General features: G+C 36.3%; 2 protein-coding genes across 3 annotated transcripts in view; one reads left to right on the forward strand and one right to left on the reverse strand.

The window, feature by feature from the left end:
- sema4f (sema domain, immunoglobulin domain (Ig), transmembrane domain (TM) and short cytoplasmic domain, (semaphorin) 4F) overlaps positions 1-18999 on the forward strand; it is a 138107-nt gene that overhangs the window by 50449 nt on the left and 68659 nt on the right. The gene's annotated exons all lie outside the window — the stretch shown is intronic.
- LOC147843221 (uncharacterized) lies at positions 852-18858 on the reverse strand. Its single transcript, XM_087261980.1, has 2 exons — positions 18771-18858; positions 852-2368 (listed from the first exon to the last, which is right to left on the reverse strand). The coding sequence occupies exon 2, from the start codon at positions 2355-2357 to the stop codon at positions 1683-1685; it is 675 nt and encodes a 224-aa protein (XP_087118106.1). The 5' UTR covers positions 2358-2368; positions 18771-18858; the 3' UTR covers positions 852-1682.

The raw sequence follows: 18999 nt of genomic DNA on the forward strand, positions 1-18999 counted from the left end.
ACACACACACACATTTCTATGTCTCACAGAGATATGAAGTTTTCCCATGTAAATTATTTGACACAATTGAATTTGAATTTTTTGAATTCTTTAAATCATGTGACATTAACACCCACCAACCCACCAAATATGGGTAGGATTTAGCTGTGGCAGGCAGCCACTCCCACTAGCCACTTTGGCTGGTTGAAAACAATTTTTAAATTGTAGCTGTTTTAAAATATGTGTGCAACAATACAGATGGCCCAATGGCCCTAGAGAATCATGAAGTAGCACAACTGACAAAAGCAACTGTGTTCTCACGGCCAAAAGATAACAGGTGAATAGACTAAAACCAACTGAGAGGATGATCATCATGAGAGGATATCTAATATATTATGATATTAATATTAAATGCTGTTTTTATGCCGAAAAAGGTGCGCTCATTTGTTGGAAACAAAAATGGACACTTCATTATCACTTCAAGGAATCAACAAAATAAGTCATTTAACATTTTATTCAACAATTACAATCTTATTTTTGTGAAAAAGGTAGTAAATATATTTTGTCAAAAAATTTAAAAATATAGAAACAGATAAACACTAAACCCCTGAGTGGTTTATAAAAAAAACATGTTGTAATACATTAAAAAAAAAAAAAAAAAAAAAAATATATATATATATATATATATATATATATATATATATATATATATATATATATATATATATATATATAAATTGCAACTAATCAGCTGGAAGCCCTCATCCACAAAGTGTACAGTCAACAAAGTGTACAGTCCACAAAGTGTCAGTGTTCCCAGTACTAGGAAAAGTAAAAAATATATTTATTTATTTATTTATTTATTTATTTTTGATGTGGCTAGAAAGAAAAAAAGTAAATCCTTAGTGTTGAGCCCTGAAAAATCATGTGAAATAAGAACTAATTGCAATGCAACATCATGAAACCACAACCTACATTGAGCAAAGTCATACACAACACACAAAAAAGTTAAATGAATAAGGAGGCATGTGGACATTTTTGCATGTAAAATATATCCCCTCCCTCCCCAAAATTCAATTCAATTCAATTCAGCTTTATTTGTATAGCGCTGTTACAATGTAGATTGTGTCAAAGCAGCTTCACATAAATGGTCATAGTAACTGAAACAGTGTAGTTCAGTTTTTAGTGTTTAAGTTCAGTTCAGTTTAGCTCAGTTCAGTGTGATTTAAAATCATTACTGAGAGTTCAAACTCTAAAGAGCAAATTCATCGATGCGTAGCTCTACCAATCCTGAACCATGCAAGCCAGTGGCGACAGCGGAGAGGGAAAAAAACTTCACCTGATAGGAGAGTTCATTTAAGCTAATATAGTCATTTTATTTCAGCCAGGTTTCATTGAGACTGAGTGCATTAAGTTTGTTATCTGTTATTATTTCATTTATGATAAGTGCTTTTGGTGCAAGTGACCTGATGTTTAGGAGACCAAGCTTTACGAAATTTGTATTTTCACTTTTTACCAATTTTTCTGGTTTGATTCTTAATAGATTTTTTCTGGAGCGCACAGTACGTTTATTTCTTGATCTAATAATACGAGGACACAGTCTCTATGAAGTTAGCCAGATATGCATTACTGATGTTTAAGTGGAATGAACAAGAGTCTATGTGCTTATAATGTGAATTTTGTGAAATTTTTCTACTGAACCCTTAATTTCCTCGGCGGTAGGTAGGAAGTGGCCCAGAAACGATGATCTGCGTGGCAGGCGAGGTGCGTCGAACCATCTCGATCAGGCTCCTGAAGTCCTTCTTCAGGATCTCCGACTGCTGGAGCCCGGTGTCGTTCGTCTCCACGTGGAGGACAACGGCACCAGGGCTCTCGGCAGCACCCAGGATAGTTGGAATCTGTGTAGAAATATTTCTTACACGGGCACCAGGAAAGCAGAAAGTACGTACTTTTTTACCTTTGGAGGAGGTGGCATGGACGCGACGAACGATCGAGTCACCGATGATGGCCATATCAGGACCCTTCTCGCGGCGAGGGGAGAAGCGATTCTCCGTGGAGATCTCGAACACGGGAGGAGGAGACCTTCTGCCCTGGGATCTGGCAAGCACCTTACGCGGCTGCACCCAGTCGCCGTGGTAGTCGGGTGTTGGCGTGAACGACACCTGGCCGAGCCACGCCCCGGGTATACTGGGCCTGGACAGAGAAGGACGCGGGGTTGAGGTAGAGGGAGTGATGTGTTTGTAATTTCCACTCACCTTTGATGATGAGGCGGCCTTAGCGTTGTTGTTAGCCCGTTGTTCCCGCAGCCGCGTCCGCCTCACCTTAAACGTGCGGATCTGGGACTCCACTTCTTCCAGCTCCAGCTCCAACGCCTTCATCAATGCTTCTCCTGCACACAAGGACAGAAACACAAGCAACATTGTACAGGGTAAAGAGCAAGGCCAGTAAGTCCTTAAGGTACGGTAAAAGAAGGCGGTAGCTTTAGCTGACCAGCGGCGCTAGCAGGCTAAAGCTACAAACAACAGGCGGATGCTCGAGGGACAGAACGTTTTAAAGCAGTTTTGTTTGTATAAATGTATTAAGGGTTTGTTCACCCTAAGTAGGACAGACAAATACTTTGCGAATGAGGAAGTATTTTATGATTAGATGTAAATTGCGAGTAAATAGCAAGTCCAAACTTTAAGCACACGCGGTAGGCGACCGAACGGAGACAGTGACGTCAGTGACGTCACTCAAGCATGCCACAAAATGTGGCTTGTGTAAATGGAGAGTGGCTAGTAATGTTGAAAAGTTACTAGTCACAGTGGCTGGTGATAAAAATAAGGTAATGTCAAGCCCTGAAGTAGAGGTTGGAATTTTCTAACAGAATATTTTCAAATGATATGCAATAGTTTCCTTAAAGTTAATTTTTAAACGGAAGTGTAATTGAGGAACATTTAAAATAAAGCATATGTTTATACCTTCTCATAGAATTTAGTCAAAAAGTATATTTCCTATGTTCTTGTTATGTAATTGGCATTTTTTTTGTTTGTGTGTTGATTTGTATGTTCAAAGGATTTGTCATTTGACATTTCTCACTTTCAATGAAATGCAATTTAAATGGCTTACAACTCTGCAATAAACAGAGTAAAATACTGAAAACAAAGCATCCAGAGATCTTATGAACATCTTAGAACTATTTATCAATGTTCGACTAACACTCTGCATTAGTAATGTAATGGATGGCAAATCTCACGATTCAGATTACACTAGGATTTTTGAGTCACTGAAAAGCTAACTGAAAGGAGTAAAAACTGAATCTCTCCTAATCAAAAGCACATTTAAATGCAGCACATCGAAGGATAAATAAACATATACATCATCATTTATAATTTGTTGGGGAGATGTTTAAATTGAGATTCCGATCTTTTAATAAATTATCATGAAGCTATAGGCTACACTGGATGCATTTATGTAAAAGTAAAACAGAAAACATCGATAAAGGGGTGATCCAGAGTGTGTTTTTAAGGCTTGGTTGTGTATTTGTAAAAAAAAAAAATCATGTTATTTTTTTTTCATATGTCTTACTTTAATTATATACTGCCACTCAGCTAACAGGAAAATGACTAGTTCCTCAGAAAGGCCCGCACTCAAGAGGCTCTGATTGTTTTTTTAGGTAACATAATGTGCTGTGATTTGTTGATTGACTTCACATTACCAGGAAAAGCATCACCGCCCACAAGCACACACTTTTGGGCTGTGTAAATACTGTCAGTCAGATTAGCTGTTAGCCATATCAATTTGAGCCTGAATCAGACAGAAAATGACACAGAGGACACAGCTGAGTTGTCTTCCACATATATTCGGGTTATAAGCATGTGTAAGTAATATGAAACGTTCACATATCTTTTGGGAGTTTGTTATTTGAGATGTGGAATGCAGGGAAATCGTTCACACAGAGAGACACTGCAGTGAAGATTGTGTCTGTATTCAGGGGTTTAATGGATAAATATGAACTTGTAGCTAAATTGTTTACATCCTTTTTTATGTTCTCATGACAAAATATCGTTAACGCTTGACACTATGCATGTAATAGATCATTTTAACAAATAAAAATACTTACAGGCACTGATCTGGGAGAGATTCTGGAAGATGTCCCTTGTCAAATGCTTGAGCTATAAATTTTTTATACTTTCTGGAACATAATTCAAATTAAACTGTAACCACTTCTCTATTTGTGTCGTGTCCTTGGGAAGCCCAAATACAGAAACAGAAGCTCTGTGGAAATAGCAGCATTTGGCCTAGGGCTGCACGATTAATCGGAAAAAGATTACATTCATCTCGATTTGACCATTGCACACGATCTTTATTCAGCTTTTTATTCAGCAATTAAATTTTCAAGGTCAAGATAGAAGCTTAAAGGCGGTCACACAAGCCTTTACAGCAACATAGACACCTTCAAATAACGTTAAAAGTGTCACATACTTTATTTATAAGGTAAAATTCACCCAGAAATGTAATTTCAGTCTAAATGTAAAGATGTATTCGCGGCCGCAAAATCACAGAGGTGACCGTGGGCTGTTTGAACATGCGCATGCATGCCAGTCACACCTGCTTCAGTGAACAGAACCTGCATAGACTGTGAATAACAGGCAAAAAAGTTGTAAATAACGTTCAGTTTGTTGCACAGAGTGATCGTTTTAGAGTGGCGCTGAAAGAATGATTTCCAGTTTGGCTTGAACTCAATCCCACAGTCACAATAAATGTTTACTGTTTTATACACTAGACCTACACATTGGCCTAATATTATTGTTGTTGTTTTACCATATGTTTGAGAATTAACAATAATAATAGCCTACCAATATTAACCTTTATTTTACATCTACCACATTTTGAGAAAATCGTGATTCACCTTTTAGCCAGAATCGTGCAGCTCTAGTTTGGACCCTATTTTTGCTTCCTCTGTTATAACTTTACAGCACCTCTGGCCACGCCCCTTTGTTGCATGTGGTGCATATGCAAAACCTAAAGCCCTTGTGATGTGACATACCTGGATGTTTTTTTTTTTTTTTTGTAGTTTTCAAACTTAATTTGCTGTAGGCTTTGCTCAAGTAACTCTGTAAAATCCAATGTCTCCCTTTGAATTGAACTTTGAGCATATTACATTCAGATATGTAGTTTATGTTCACACAGCTACATTACACATCAACTAAAGTTTAAAATGTGATGTTATAGTGGACCACCTTTTAATATCCTTTTTGGTGTTGTTGAAACTTCTTTCGTCATCATTATATTTCACTGGAAAGGCAAGATGCTTTCATGCATGTGATTTGGATATTGCGGGAGGTGATCTCTCTGCGATCAATACAAATTTACGATTAATCTACAAGTTAAGTAAAAAAAGTGAATTATCTGCAGGTCAGGTGCATTCCAAACCATGGGTTGTGATTCATACAGACCCCCTACTCTCTATCAAGCTAGAATGTTGTACAAGCAAGCAGTTCTCAAAGTAAGATTTGCGTTCAGTTAGTGGATTTTTTGCATGGAAACACCAATGGATATTTATAGTGTCAAAGATCATAAAGCTGAAATAAGTAAGTGATATAATAAATAAATAAGTGTGATAAAAGTTTGCATTGTAAGAGAACAGCTGGGCAGGAAAGGCATTTAAATCTGTGCTATATTCGAAGGATTAGAAGGCCCAGCCACCATAAAGAAACTATTTCACACATATCAACTGAGGGAATTAATCTGTTAAGTGGAAGAAAGGAAGTTTATTTGGCTGTTTGTGGTTTTTGGAAGGGAAGTTTTTTTAATTCTTTTTCCTGCTCAACATTTCAACTGTGACCATTATTTTCACTGCTCAAAATCTCTTTTGATGACAATGGAAAAGCAGTAATTGTGAACTGAAGATGTACTTACATATTCAGATTTATATCATATCAAGGAGCTGATAATCAAAGTAGGACATTTTGGACACTTTTGCTACAAGTTGTAGCAAGCATCACATGTAATGCAACTGTAAAGAGATGCAAACCTATATTTCTTGCGATTAGGGCTGTAACGATACACCAAACCCACGATTCGGTTCGTATCATGATTTTTGACCCACGATTCGGTTCGTATCACGATTTTTTTTTCGTGTGGGGTGGGAAAAAAAAAGATTTTTAAAACAATTTTTTATTAAATAACATTTGAAAAATCTTTATAAACTAAACATCAAAGAACAATATTAACTATGCAAATTATTAACAATATAAATAGCCATATATAAAATAAATAAATAGCCAGAGCTCTATCACTTTTGTTTTCTTTGTAACAAAACACTGTTAAAAAACCAAATAGAACTAAACTCCATTGTGTAGATGGTTCACGCATGTTGAAAATTCTTTTCAATCAAGTTCTCTTACATAGAAAAAGTAAATTAAATGGCTACTAGGGATGCTCATTTCGGTTAATTTTGCTAACCGACAACCGCCGCTCATTAATCGGTTATTAACGGTTAACTGATCAGATTACTATTAATTTTATATTAAACTAATTGACGTATCTATTTTGTGTCTGACACATTAAATTTTGCATTTTAAAATAGGCTACTGATTTATTTTTAAATGCTAGCACATTAATAACAGAACAGAACAACAGAGCATCTTCACGCACCTGCAATGTTTAGCACAGAAGAGCAGAATAATCTAAATAAAATTAATAAAATAAAAAGGACTGCCCTAAATTATTTTCATTTAAATAATTAATTTATATTACAAAACTAAAATACTGACTGATTCTTTTTAATAACCGGCATAGGCTGTTTTTTTCCAATCATGTTTTTTCTTCTGCCAAATAAAAATAGCAGACTTCCTCAAATTGCCCGCTCCATGGAAAATATGCATTTTTTTAATGCCCCGCTGTTATTATTATAATAACAAAACCTTTTACATTTTTAATAGAAATCATTATTTTAAAGAATATGTCCTGATGGTTTCCTCTCTCTCCCTCGCGGTTCAAGTGCGCGTGCTGCGTGATGAAAAGACAACAACAACGCGCACATATGTCGACTTTTTGTAAACAATTTTGTTGTTTAAATATGCTATTGCATTAATGTGCATACATGCTTTATAAGCCGAAAACAAGGCGCACCTCACTGCCTTTATGTTGACAAGGAAAAAAGAAGAGAGGAAGCGCGGTCCTCTTATGAAACGACTGAATCAGCTGGGTATTGATTGTGCAAAAGTGTTGCTGTCTGTGTTGTTACAATTGTAATATTTAATACTATTGTGATATTCAAGATTTGTACATTCATACAGCTCTGGATAACTTAAAACAGCGATTAGACCTTCAGAGCGGCATTAATACGTCCTGAAGTAAAGCGAAACGGCTATAAACTTCAGCAAGATAGAGTGATTATATGCAGAGCCATATACCTTTATCTTTATATAAAGTATAACTATAGAAACTGTGTTCATCTTAACTGAAAGCTTCGTCCTGTTTCCTGACCTCACGCATCGCGCACCTGTCAGTCAGCACATAACGTTAGGCGTTAAACAGAAAGCGCACAGCACGGTTAGAGAAAAGTTTCCTCTGCAGAGGAGTCGGGGCATCTGGTAAACGCCCATCCCTCTCTGCGCAGCCACTTTAACAACAATGCTTTGACAGCATTGGCAATGTTTCTGCCGTTGTCTGTTGTCAAGCGGGGTTAAGTTGGGTTTGTTTTTGATATTCCTGACACATTCAGACGGTCCCTTACTAAGAGCACCGTGCGAGCTCTCCCGGTTAAACGCATATTGCGAGGGCTTAAATGAAGCAGTGCTTGTAATGTCGAGCAAAAGAAAAGTGTTTTCTCACGTTCTTCTTCAACTAGCTCAACTTTTGCAGGCACGCGTGACGTTATTGGAAAGGTAGTCACGGGGTGTGTCGCGATTCTCCCATATCACACCGCGACACAGGATCGTAGATCTGAGTGTCGCGATTTCGATTTCATATCGCGTATCGTTACAGCCCTACTTGCGATATTGAGTATAACTTCACCAGATGAAATGAGTAGGTCTATTTGAAAAGAATTCATTATTGTACTTGCAATGGGGTGATTTTAAAAAAAAAGAAACTGCACAAAATATTATAAACCAAACACAAAAATTGATGAGTACAGTGAAGCAATAATTCTGTACAAATAAAATGCTTTATGGACATCTAGCAATATTCAGAAAGATCAAATTAATAATCAAAGGTAAAATAATTATTTTTTCATAAATACAATTAATCTTTCTTAAAGCCTGGATACCTTAAACTGACTGTAAAAAATGCTCACAGTCGCAGGCCCTAAAAACACACATAAATAATAAACGTTTTGGTAACTTTATGGTTAAACATTGCAATGACAAATCAAAAGTGTTTTCAAGTAAAGCTCTTGGTCAATATTATTACCAGTTCAATGTTGCAGATTCTGTAATGTGACTATTGCAGATGGGCATATTGAGATATCGATATATTGTGCATCCCTAACCGCAGGGTTTGTATTTGGGTCTTTATCTAGCTTGTAAAATATATATATATTTTTAAATATTACTGCCTCTAAAAATATATGTTTTACAAGACTTTTGAATTAATTTTAAGTTATTTTTGTACCAAAATATTAACAGTTTGAATACAATAATTTTGCCTTTAATTCTTTTTTTTTATACAACATTTGTTGACAAACTATTTTTAAAAGACTAAGTTGATATGAAGCCTGTATGATGTTGGTATCATTAGATACTGAAAGTGATTACTTTGATGAAAAAAAAAGATGACAAAAACCTTTGCAAAAAAAGATAAAAAGTAACCAAGATTGTTTTTTGCATATTGCTCTTTGTTCTCTCTTTGAGAGAATCAGAGAGCGCATTCATAGATTTCAGCTACATGACTGGTGCAGCAGCCCTGTCAAGTATACAGGGCTGTAAACGATATAGGCATAGTGACCCACAAGCCAAAACTGGCTCCTGATGGTCTTTTTTTCTGGCCCTTTAAGTAGCCTAGGCTATTTCTTGAATTGTTTATTTTGTTCAGTCTGAGAACTGTTGTACAGTTAGGAAGTGATGCGTGTCTGTCCCATGAGTAGTATTGCAGAGCACTCATTCTTGCCAGTAGCCTCTCCTATGAGACATGATGATGACTTTGATGATAGATATCTACTTTTAATTAAAAACAGGTTTTTGTCTTGAATGTCATTAAAACGTAAGTAATCGTGCATCCCTTGGCTATACTAATGTGTGCTTTCTGTTTTGACATAATACACCCTAATTAATTTCTCTTGTATATAAGTTTGGGTGTAAAATTAGGTATCATTTCTTAGATTTATTTCACATGATATAAACTGCACTAATGTTTGTTTCTCTCTAAGCGAAGGACAGGGAAGTATGTTTGGAAATGTCTGGAAAGCCATTGTTAAGGGGTTAGATAATATGTGCACATGGGAGAGGAATGAAAGGGCAGATTGGGCCCTGAGTAATATGACTATAGGTCAGTATCTGATGACAAGGCCGATCTGTGACGCTATAGTGTGCATGCTCACCACCTGTGTTTTTTCCTTACACAAAGACTTTTTTGTTTTAGTCTTAAACAAATGGCCCCTATTATTTTGCATCATATGATGTTAAACCTCTTTTCATGAGCCAACTTATAAACAACTCAGAACTGTTCAGCATCAGCTGATCAAACTAATGCAGGCCTCAAATAGGTCAGATGCAACACTTTGCCTATCCCTATCATTATGTATGCTTTTTTAATAGTTTAACTAAAATGTAATATTGAATTGTTATGCAATCAAAAATTACTTTTATACAGTGTTTGGACACAGGCTATAATTGGTAAAATCCACTTTATTATGCATATCCTTAAAATAAATAGTTTACTAGAACAACGACTTGTTTCTGAGTTAAAGTAACCATGAAACAAAGCATATATTTGACTAATGAATTATATATAATATCTAATGACTTATGAATTATGTATATCAATAACAATTATACTCTCACATAACGTCATTCACTGCGTCATACATATAGGTGTTCTAACCTGATTGGTTAAAACACAGATAGACTAGGAAAATTTCCACGTGGGGTTCATGCGTACAATTCTGAACAATATCTTAAGCATAGACGTCAGAAATCCACTAGACTGTTTAGAGCTGACTCCAAATCTGTGAAACGGATTGACAATCAAATAGAACACACACACACTTAAAGTATAATAATAATAATAATTATTATTATTATTGTTTCTTATTCAAGGCTGTGTACTCTTAGCCGTCTTTATCAACACTATATAAAACCCGGTATAATCTACATTCAGGCAGTTATAATATCATTACTACACAAAGTCTGTCTAGAATAAAAAGTAGAATCACTTTAAAAGAATTAACCGTAAAAACAGCAAAATAACTTTAGACATTTTTGATAGTATTAACTCATAGAAATAACAATAAAAAACAGTTGCTTCCAGTCCTCAGCCCTCAGTTCCACTCAAGGTCTCCATGATCTCTGACCTAGTTTGTTGGCTCCTGAAAAAGTTAAACAGACAGGCAAATGCACTGAACATTCTTACATAAAGTGGTGTGTTTTACTTATTCGTTTGTTAAAATAATTTCAAAGTTAAATACTCATTCAAAAAATCTAATTATTTAATAAAAGTAATGAGAAACAAGATGATGAGAAAAGATGAAAAAAAAAGATGATGGATTGAAAGGTATAAAACCGAATCGTTCACCCAAAACAAACCATCAAGATCCTGGCTTAACAGCCATATTTATTACAGAAATTAAAACACAGACATGTTAATGCCATTTAAATTTCAAAACAATCAATGCCAATAAGAAAAAATGATTTCCAAGTTTGATTCTAAGTGGATCACAAAAAAAGCCAAAATACAGGCATTGCAAATATGGAAAAAAGAAAATTATAATAACAATAAAGTATTGAATACAAACAATTGTACTCATTGTAAAGTTGTATTGCTGTGAGTTGAGAACATTAATTATAAAGTAGAAACATTTTTGCTTAGTCCTTAGTTCAGTCTGTTCACATTACAATGTGGGGACAATGTGGATCTTTTCTTTTGAATGATGTGAGCTGAGACTGCAACGCAATCTCACGGCAATTCGTAACTTTTGGATTTAGTGACTACGGACAACGACATTTAGGCATGTTTAGTAAGGTTTGTTGCTAAGAAACGTGCACACACACACACACACACACACACACACACACACACACACACACACACACACACACACACACACACACTCACTCACACACACACACACACACGGCACGTAGGACAGGGCAGCCGGAGAGACTCCTTTCAGATTCAAAACGCGTAATCACGTTCATCAAATTTGCTTAAACTAAGCATTCTAAAGTATGGCTGTATTTCACAAAGATTCTGACACGACAACGCAAAGTGTACGCTTAACAAAACTTGCGTTTAATGGGGAAACACATTAAACCTAATGAAACAATGGAGGGCGCATGCTGAAAGGCAGAAAAATGCGATGTCAGATGTCTTTGACAGCTCGCGACTTTATCTGGAACTTTCTGAATACATTTACATGGACCCCAATACTCTACTTTTAATATGATTAAGATAATACTGTTATTAAGAGTCTACCATGTAAGCAGTGATAAGACAAGGAAGATAAGGAAGCACTTTTTGACGGCAAGTTTCAGTATAAAACAATTAATGTCGCATAACCAGGCTCTCTCATTTTATGCAATGTTTCATTTGTAACTTTCGACTTCTGTTTTAATGGAATTTGATACCGCATGGCGAATTTGATACCTCTGCATTTCGTGACTCGGTGGTCCTTTAAGGTAATCAAAAATCGCTGCTCACATTGTAGACTCTTAATTAAAGTATTATCTCAATCATATTAAAATCGGAGTATTGGTGTCTATGTAAATGTACTCAGAAAGTGTCAGATGAAGTCACGAGCTGTCAAAGACAGCGCATTCCAATGCCTTTTAGCATGCGCCCTCTAATGTTTCATTAAGTTTGACGTGTTTTCTTCTTAAACGCAAAGAAAGCCTATGCTTCGCGCTGTTGTGTCAGAATCCTTGTGAAATACAGCCATACTTTAGAACGCTTAGTTTAAGCAAATTTGATGAACCCAATCATGCGTTTTGTTTTCGAAGAGAGTTGCTCCATCTGCCTTGTCCTGCGCACGTTGTGTATGTGTGTGTGTGTGTGTGTGTGTGTGTGTGTGTGTGTGTGTGTGTGTGTGTGTGTGTGTGTGTGTGTGTGTGTGTGTGTGTGTGTGTGTGTCTGTCTGTGTCTGTCTGTGTGTGTGTCTGCCTGTGTGTGAGTCTGTGTCAGGCCCATGCACAGACTTTTACAGGGGCAGGTGCTTAACACGATCACAAAGTGAAGAGCAAGTGCCTCCTGAGAGGTGCACCTCAGCCAATGAGGGCAGAGGGCAGTGGCTCTAGCCACTGGGCCACCCCCTTGTACATGGCCCTAGTCCGTGTGTCTATGTGTGTGTGTGTGTGCGCGTGCGTTTCTTAGCAACAAACCTGCCTAAACGTTGTTGTCCGTAGTCACTAAAAGTTACAAATTGTCGTAAGATTGCGTTGCACTCTCAGCTCACATCATTCAAAAGAAAAGGTCCACATTGTCCCCCGATAATGTCAACAGACTGGACTGTCTTAGAAACTGGATGAAAAAAAAGGAGGAATAAGCATAATTGTTTCTACTTTATAATTAATGTTCTCAACTCAGAGCATTACAACTTTACAATGAGTACAATTATTTGTAATCAATACTTTATTGTTATTATAATTTTCCATTTCCCATATCTGCATGTTTTCCATATCAATGTTTTCTTTATTGGTATTGATTGTTTTAAAATTCAAATGGCATTAACATACCTGTGTTTTAATTTCTGTAATAAGTATGGCTGTCAAGCCAGGATCTTGATGGTTTATTGCAGGTATGTTATTTACATGAAGAAATCTGTGTTACAAGTTAAACAAAAATTCTAATAAACAATTATATTGAATTTAAATAGTTGTTGTCTTGCGTTTACATAAATTTTACATTTGAATAGACAAAATTACAAGTTTGAGTCTTTTAAATGTGATTAATCGTGATTAATTGTGATTAATTGTGATAAATTAAAAAAAAAGTGTGATTAATTAGTTAATTTTTTTTAATCTATTGACAACACTAATATATATTATATATGGAGTGGAGGCGAAGGACCACACAACCACATGACGAAAATCCTTTAACGCACAGAAAGCTGTTGATTATACAGCTTATTCCATGGTCATTTGCTAAGGTACGCCTAAGTTTAAACTAGTTTTGCTCTTTTCAGTGCCATATTTTTCCGAATTTTTGTCAGTTTTGACAAGTTACATTTTCTAGTCCTTCCACTGAATTAGCAGTGACAGACAGGCAGATCATGTGCATGCTGTTTATACCTGCTAATGTTAAGATGTAATTTCATAATTTTGATCACAGACAAATAAGAGATTTCCAGTTACATGTAGGGTTGTGAAGGTGAGGAAATTTCCCCACCGGTTAATCGACATGTGACAACACCGGTAATACCGGTATCACCGTGGGAGTGGGCGTTTCTTCATTTCTTCTTTTTTTCTGCTTTTAAATAGCTTATAAATGCAAGCGTATAATACGTTCACTTTCAGTTTTGCGGGAGTTGCCAATTCGGCGTCAATTGTTTGAATGGACAAAAAGGAAACTACAAAAAAAAATCCCTGTTATTAAACAAAACATAACTTTTATTAACATAACGAATAAAACACAACAATGCTACAAGCTGAAAAACTGTGGAAGTTGGAACCATACAAATAACCATGAACGCCTGTTATATATTAACAGCTTAGTCCTTATGAACAATCCGTTTATAAAATACATTATTAACGAACCTATAGGCTATTGAAGAATAAACCGAATATGAAATATGATCCTTGCATAATGATCTCAACTAAACAAGCGAGCACTCATTTTATATTTAAACTGTATAAAAAAGTTTTAAGAATTGGATCATTATGTAAAAAATCTAAAGACTACAGGCTAAATAAAAGCACCTCGTCAGAGCTAAATATCACCGCACATGTGTCAGTTTACAGCTTCTGGAAAGATCAGACATCATATGCAGATCACACAATCTCAATAAACAACATGTAAATGTATAAATATTTTGATAAGTATTGTTATGGAATATTTATAACTATATGATCTTGCTTTTTGGTTTTATCAATACAGCTTTGATCTCTCTTACAAGCGCCAGTTACAGCCGCAGCATAAGGGCGTCTCACACTGTCAGTGGCGGAACACAGCACTGGCAAGACGTTTTATTTTTATTTTATTTGTTGCAGATTTGCGCGTTGTTGCTTTTAAAAAATACCTTTTATTTTTTAAATCTCTCAAGTTAATGTTGTCTATCGAGTAACTATTGAGTCCCTCGGATTGGAGTTCAGTGCGCAGTAAGACTATTGACCAACCGCCCTGTAAGTTTAAACACTGCAGGACCTACAGCTCTGGTGTGGTATGACGTACAGGTTTTAAATGACAGCGAGACATGCTATGTTTAGTTTTTATTGTAAAATATACATTATAACCCAGTACACAGTAAAATAATATGTTTTGAATGGCTTGTCTATTGACGGCGTATATAGCTGTTAATTAAATAGGCTGAGCACATTTTCATTAATATTAAAACACATTAATACAAATTAGACACCCTTAAATTTTTTTCGTTTAGGTATATTTTTATCAAACGAAAAATGCAATAAATTGTTAATTTTAGTTTTCATTTTATTAGAATTAATAGGCCTATAATTTATAGGCTACACAACTCATATCTTTGGCTCCAATTGCGTTTTTACAGCTATCCTACCAATAGACTTTTTTTTTTTGGCTCAAAGACATTTATGTCTATTAATTTCAGTTGTGCATTTTGACAGATTTCGTAAAGGCTTCAGCTATTCTACCTGTCAGCTGCACTCAGGCACGTGCACACATAGGGCTCAACCTGTGCAGTGCACATGCCCTTTTTAGTCTTGGATAGTGCCCTTCCAAAATGATCAATAGTTCATTTTGATCAGTAGGCGCGTGACAACACCGCTTTTGAGTACGCGCGCGACAACACAGCTGATCAGTACGCGCGTGACAACACAGCTGATCAGTACGCGCGTGACAACACAGCTGATCAGTACGCGCGTGATAACACCGCCCTTCAGTACGCGCGCATCCACTCTGCAGATCTGCAGCACCAATCTCTCTCCCCCCCCCAACCCCCCAAACCCTCTTCCAAAAAATGTATCCTTTGAACGGAACATGCCCTTTGAACGGTCTCTGCACGGGCCTGGCTGCACCTGACCTAAGTTTTGCAACTTGACTTGTGTTGCGGCTCGATGTCTGAATGAGAGAGAGAGAGAGAGAGAGAGAGAGAGAGAGAAATCAGTCCTCAGATTCAATGTGTGGCCGCACGTCTCAGTTACTTTATTGCAATTTTTAATATTGGCTCATCTAAATAAACTTTTCATAGGCTATATTAAAAACCAAAATATTGCCAGACAGAAGAAGCAACTTTCGGTTTTTGAAGAGAGCATCCTCAGTTAAAGATGCGCTCTTGTCGGCCTATTCTTTATGGATTTTTTTGACATTAAACACATAATCAACTGGAAAAAAGAACAGCTGAACTTCGGAAAAAGTGCTCACGTTGCCACAATGTTTCTCTGCAGTTGGATTGTCAATGGCGCGGCATTGCTAAATCACTCGTTTTAATAAAAAAATAAGATATTTATTATTAAACATTGTAAGATGATGGTCGCGTGATCTTTTTTAAAACGAGAGTATGCGTTGCGTATTTATGGCCATTGATCTATCCGCGACCCACCCATAGTTAAAAATGAAGGTGCGTGTATAAATTGGTTATGTTTCCAGATACTGCCAACTTTGTCAGGCAAAGATTGCAGATTGCCTCATTAACGTCTTCAGGTTCTCTTATGCATTTGGTTTGAGCCCAAAATATTGCCAAACAGGCGCTTTTGCATTGCGTTTTGACAATAAATCGTCCGCCATCCTCTTTCTGTAAATTCGACTCCTCTTTTCTCCTCACGTGGTGAATGAAATATGAAGCACTGTAGCTATGTTTAGATTTTAATTATAAAGCATGCTCTCGTTTTAAGTCAATTATTTATAATTATATTTTCCATTTATTTCAAATAAATGTTTAAAAAAAAAAAACGAATACTAAAAAAAAAAAACAAATGTGGGGACGGTGTCACGGTGGAAAAGTGATGTCACTGGTGTTGCTTCTTAACACCGGTATCACCGTCAACACAGTCTATCGTGGCAAGCCTAGTTACATGTGTTTCTTTTGTCTACTTTCTACCACTATTTCTTTGATGAAGGAAGATCTGTTCGTATTTTTGCTCAACATTACCTTTAACACTGCAAAAGCTTGGCTAGCTATAGCAGAATTTCCGCAATTTACATTTCATAAAAAAAAAAATACAAATCTTAGTAAAAGTGTTATATCAGTTAAATATGCCTTAGGAATATGCTACTTTATGCATTGTTTAGTAGCAATTTATCATGCAGTTTAAATTCCTTTGCTTGCAAATCTGGTGATAACTGGAGAATCTCTGCTTGGTTGTAGAAAAAAGATACTGAGATACATGAGATACTGTATAGGGGAGACAGGTTTATTTCTTAAATAGATTAAAAAAGCAAAACAAACAAACAAACAAACAAACAAACAAACAAACAAACAAACAAACTGATCAATATTTAGATAAATAAACAAGTTGGACTGGAAAACACACAAAACACCTCAAACTCAAGGTCAAAAAGCTGTGCACTCCCAGTCAGATTTTGGGCCCTTACACTTTCTCATTCTCATACACTATGGCCAGTTTATTCATCTAATTCACTTTTAGCGCATGTCTTTTGACTGTGGGGGAAACCAGATCGCTTGAAGGAAACCCACGCAAACACGGGAACAAAGAAATGCCACCTAGCCCAGTTGAGATTCAAACCAGTGCCTTTTATGCTGAGAGGCAACAGTGCTAACCACTGTGCCCCAAACAAAATTGGAAGATATTCGTATTTTGTATATTCATAATTGGAAAATATTCCTAAAGGTTAATTTAAAGGCCTAATGAGGTTAACTAGGCAAGTTAAGTTAATTACATTAGTCGTTTGACAACAGTGGCTTGTTCTAAAATAGTTACCTTAAAAAAGTTCTTTTTTCCCCCTTTTTCCAGAAAAAAACAATATTATAGTGTGATAATACTATATGTGGTACTATAGTATTGTACTATAATAGTGTACCGTATGTGATATAGTACAATGTGATAGTTGCGCTATTAAACTTATCGCTTGTGAAATATTTGAAAGAGAACAAAAATTTCACAGGAGAGTTAATAATGTTCCTTTCAACTGTACATCTAATTCGAAACCTAAATAAGTATTACTGTCTTTCCAAACCCATGCTTTTTTTCCAAAAGTCACTATTTTCAGTTTTACACTTGGGGCTCTATTTTGACGGTCCATGCGCAGAGCGCAAAACGCAGGGCGCAAACGTTTTCAGGGCGTGTCAGAACGCATTTTTGCTAATTGAAGGTCGGGAAAAAGCGCTTTGCGCCATGGCGCATGGTCTAAAATGGTTGAGTTTTTTTTTTCTTAATGAGTTATAGGTGTGTTTTGAGAGTAAACCAATTAGAGTCTCATCTCCCATTCCCTTTAAGAGCCAGCTGCGTCGCTCCATAAGCACATTCGCTATTTACAGGATGCAAAGTAATCTAAGTGGAAAAACTGAGCATTTCACTAGCAAACAGTTAACAGTTTTTTTTTTTTTTACAGAAAACTGTTAAACAGGGCATCTACTGCGTGAGAATGAGAGATAATGGATCTACTTTCACTTTTGCTCTTGGATGAGGAAACCTTTACGCACAGACATTAATTAGTCTATAAATAATTAATTGCGTTTGTTAAGCGCAAATATTCGTTTCAAAACTATTTCTAAGTTCAGTTCTAATTTTCAGCAAACTAATAAATGAACAATAATAACAAAGTGTGCTCAAAAACCTGAGTTATATCCTAAAACACATGCTGTGCCCCATATGGTCTAAAACCTGACAGGTGGGCAAATCTAAGCTCGTTTTAATAAAACAAATATAAATATGGATATAATAAGTAATACTACTACTAATAATAACATTATACCAAAGCAAATTGTTATGAATGAACTGAAAAAGCTTCCTGAGATGAAGAAGACATAAAAGCAGTGATTTTTTTTGTATTTATGCTGGCTAGAAAATAATGTTTTTTGTAATATTTTAATCCTTTATATTTATATCCTATATCTATTCTTATTATATCCTATATATATCCTTAATATTAAATTTTTTTCAAAGGTAAAGATATTTGCCTATTGCTCTCTTGTGTGTATTAAGCAGTGTGTAAGCGAGGCGCAACTCTGCGCTGGTTTTTCTAATGAAAAATCTATTTTATTTTCTCAAAATAGCAATGCGCCAGCAGTGTGCCTCAGAATGCCTTCCTTTTTAGACCAGAACGCCTATGGGCGCACATGTGAGCACTAATGCATTTGCTATTTAAACAGCGTAGCGCAACGACTCAAAACGACTCTTGCGCCAAGCTGAAACTAGCAAAAGACTATTGCGCCGCGCCTTGCGCCACATTGCGCCGGGTGTATTATAGGGCCCTTGACTTCTCTCCACCAAGCTGCTATCCAGAAGTACTAGCTTGATCTTGACCTCCTGTGGAGTTAAAAGGCAAAGAATTTTACTCACATTTACTGCATTTTGCTGCAGCCAGCAGAAGCCTCTTGCACAGCTTTGGTAATGTCTCTGAGCTTTTTGTCTTTGAGTGTGAAACTCTAATGAGGGACAGGGATGAGATTCCCAGTAGAGGCTTTCTGCTGGGATAGTGGAGCCAATCAGATTTGTGTGAACCCAGATGAGAGGGACATGGCAAAAAAGGGGAACAAGTGCTGCTGGAGCGGTCTAACAGGAGGGAAGG

The sequence above is a fragment of the Danio rerio genome, chromosome 7 (assembly GCF_052040795.2).
Source record: "Danio rerio strain M-AB ecotype USA chromosome 7, GRCz13ab, whole genome shotgun sequence".
In the NCBI taxonomy this organism is placed as follows: domain Eukaryota; kingdom Metazoa; phylum Chordata; class Actinopteri; order Cypriniformes; family Danionidae; genus Danio; species Danio rerio.

Coding starts and splice junctions, on each gene's coding strand:
- LOC147843221 (XM_087261980.1), bottom strand. CDS start 2,357: ATGAAGGCGTTGGAGCTGGAGCTGGAAGAAGTGGAGTCCCAGATCCGC.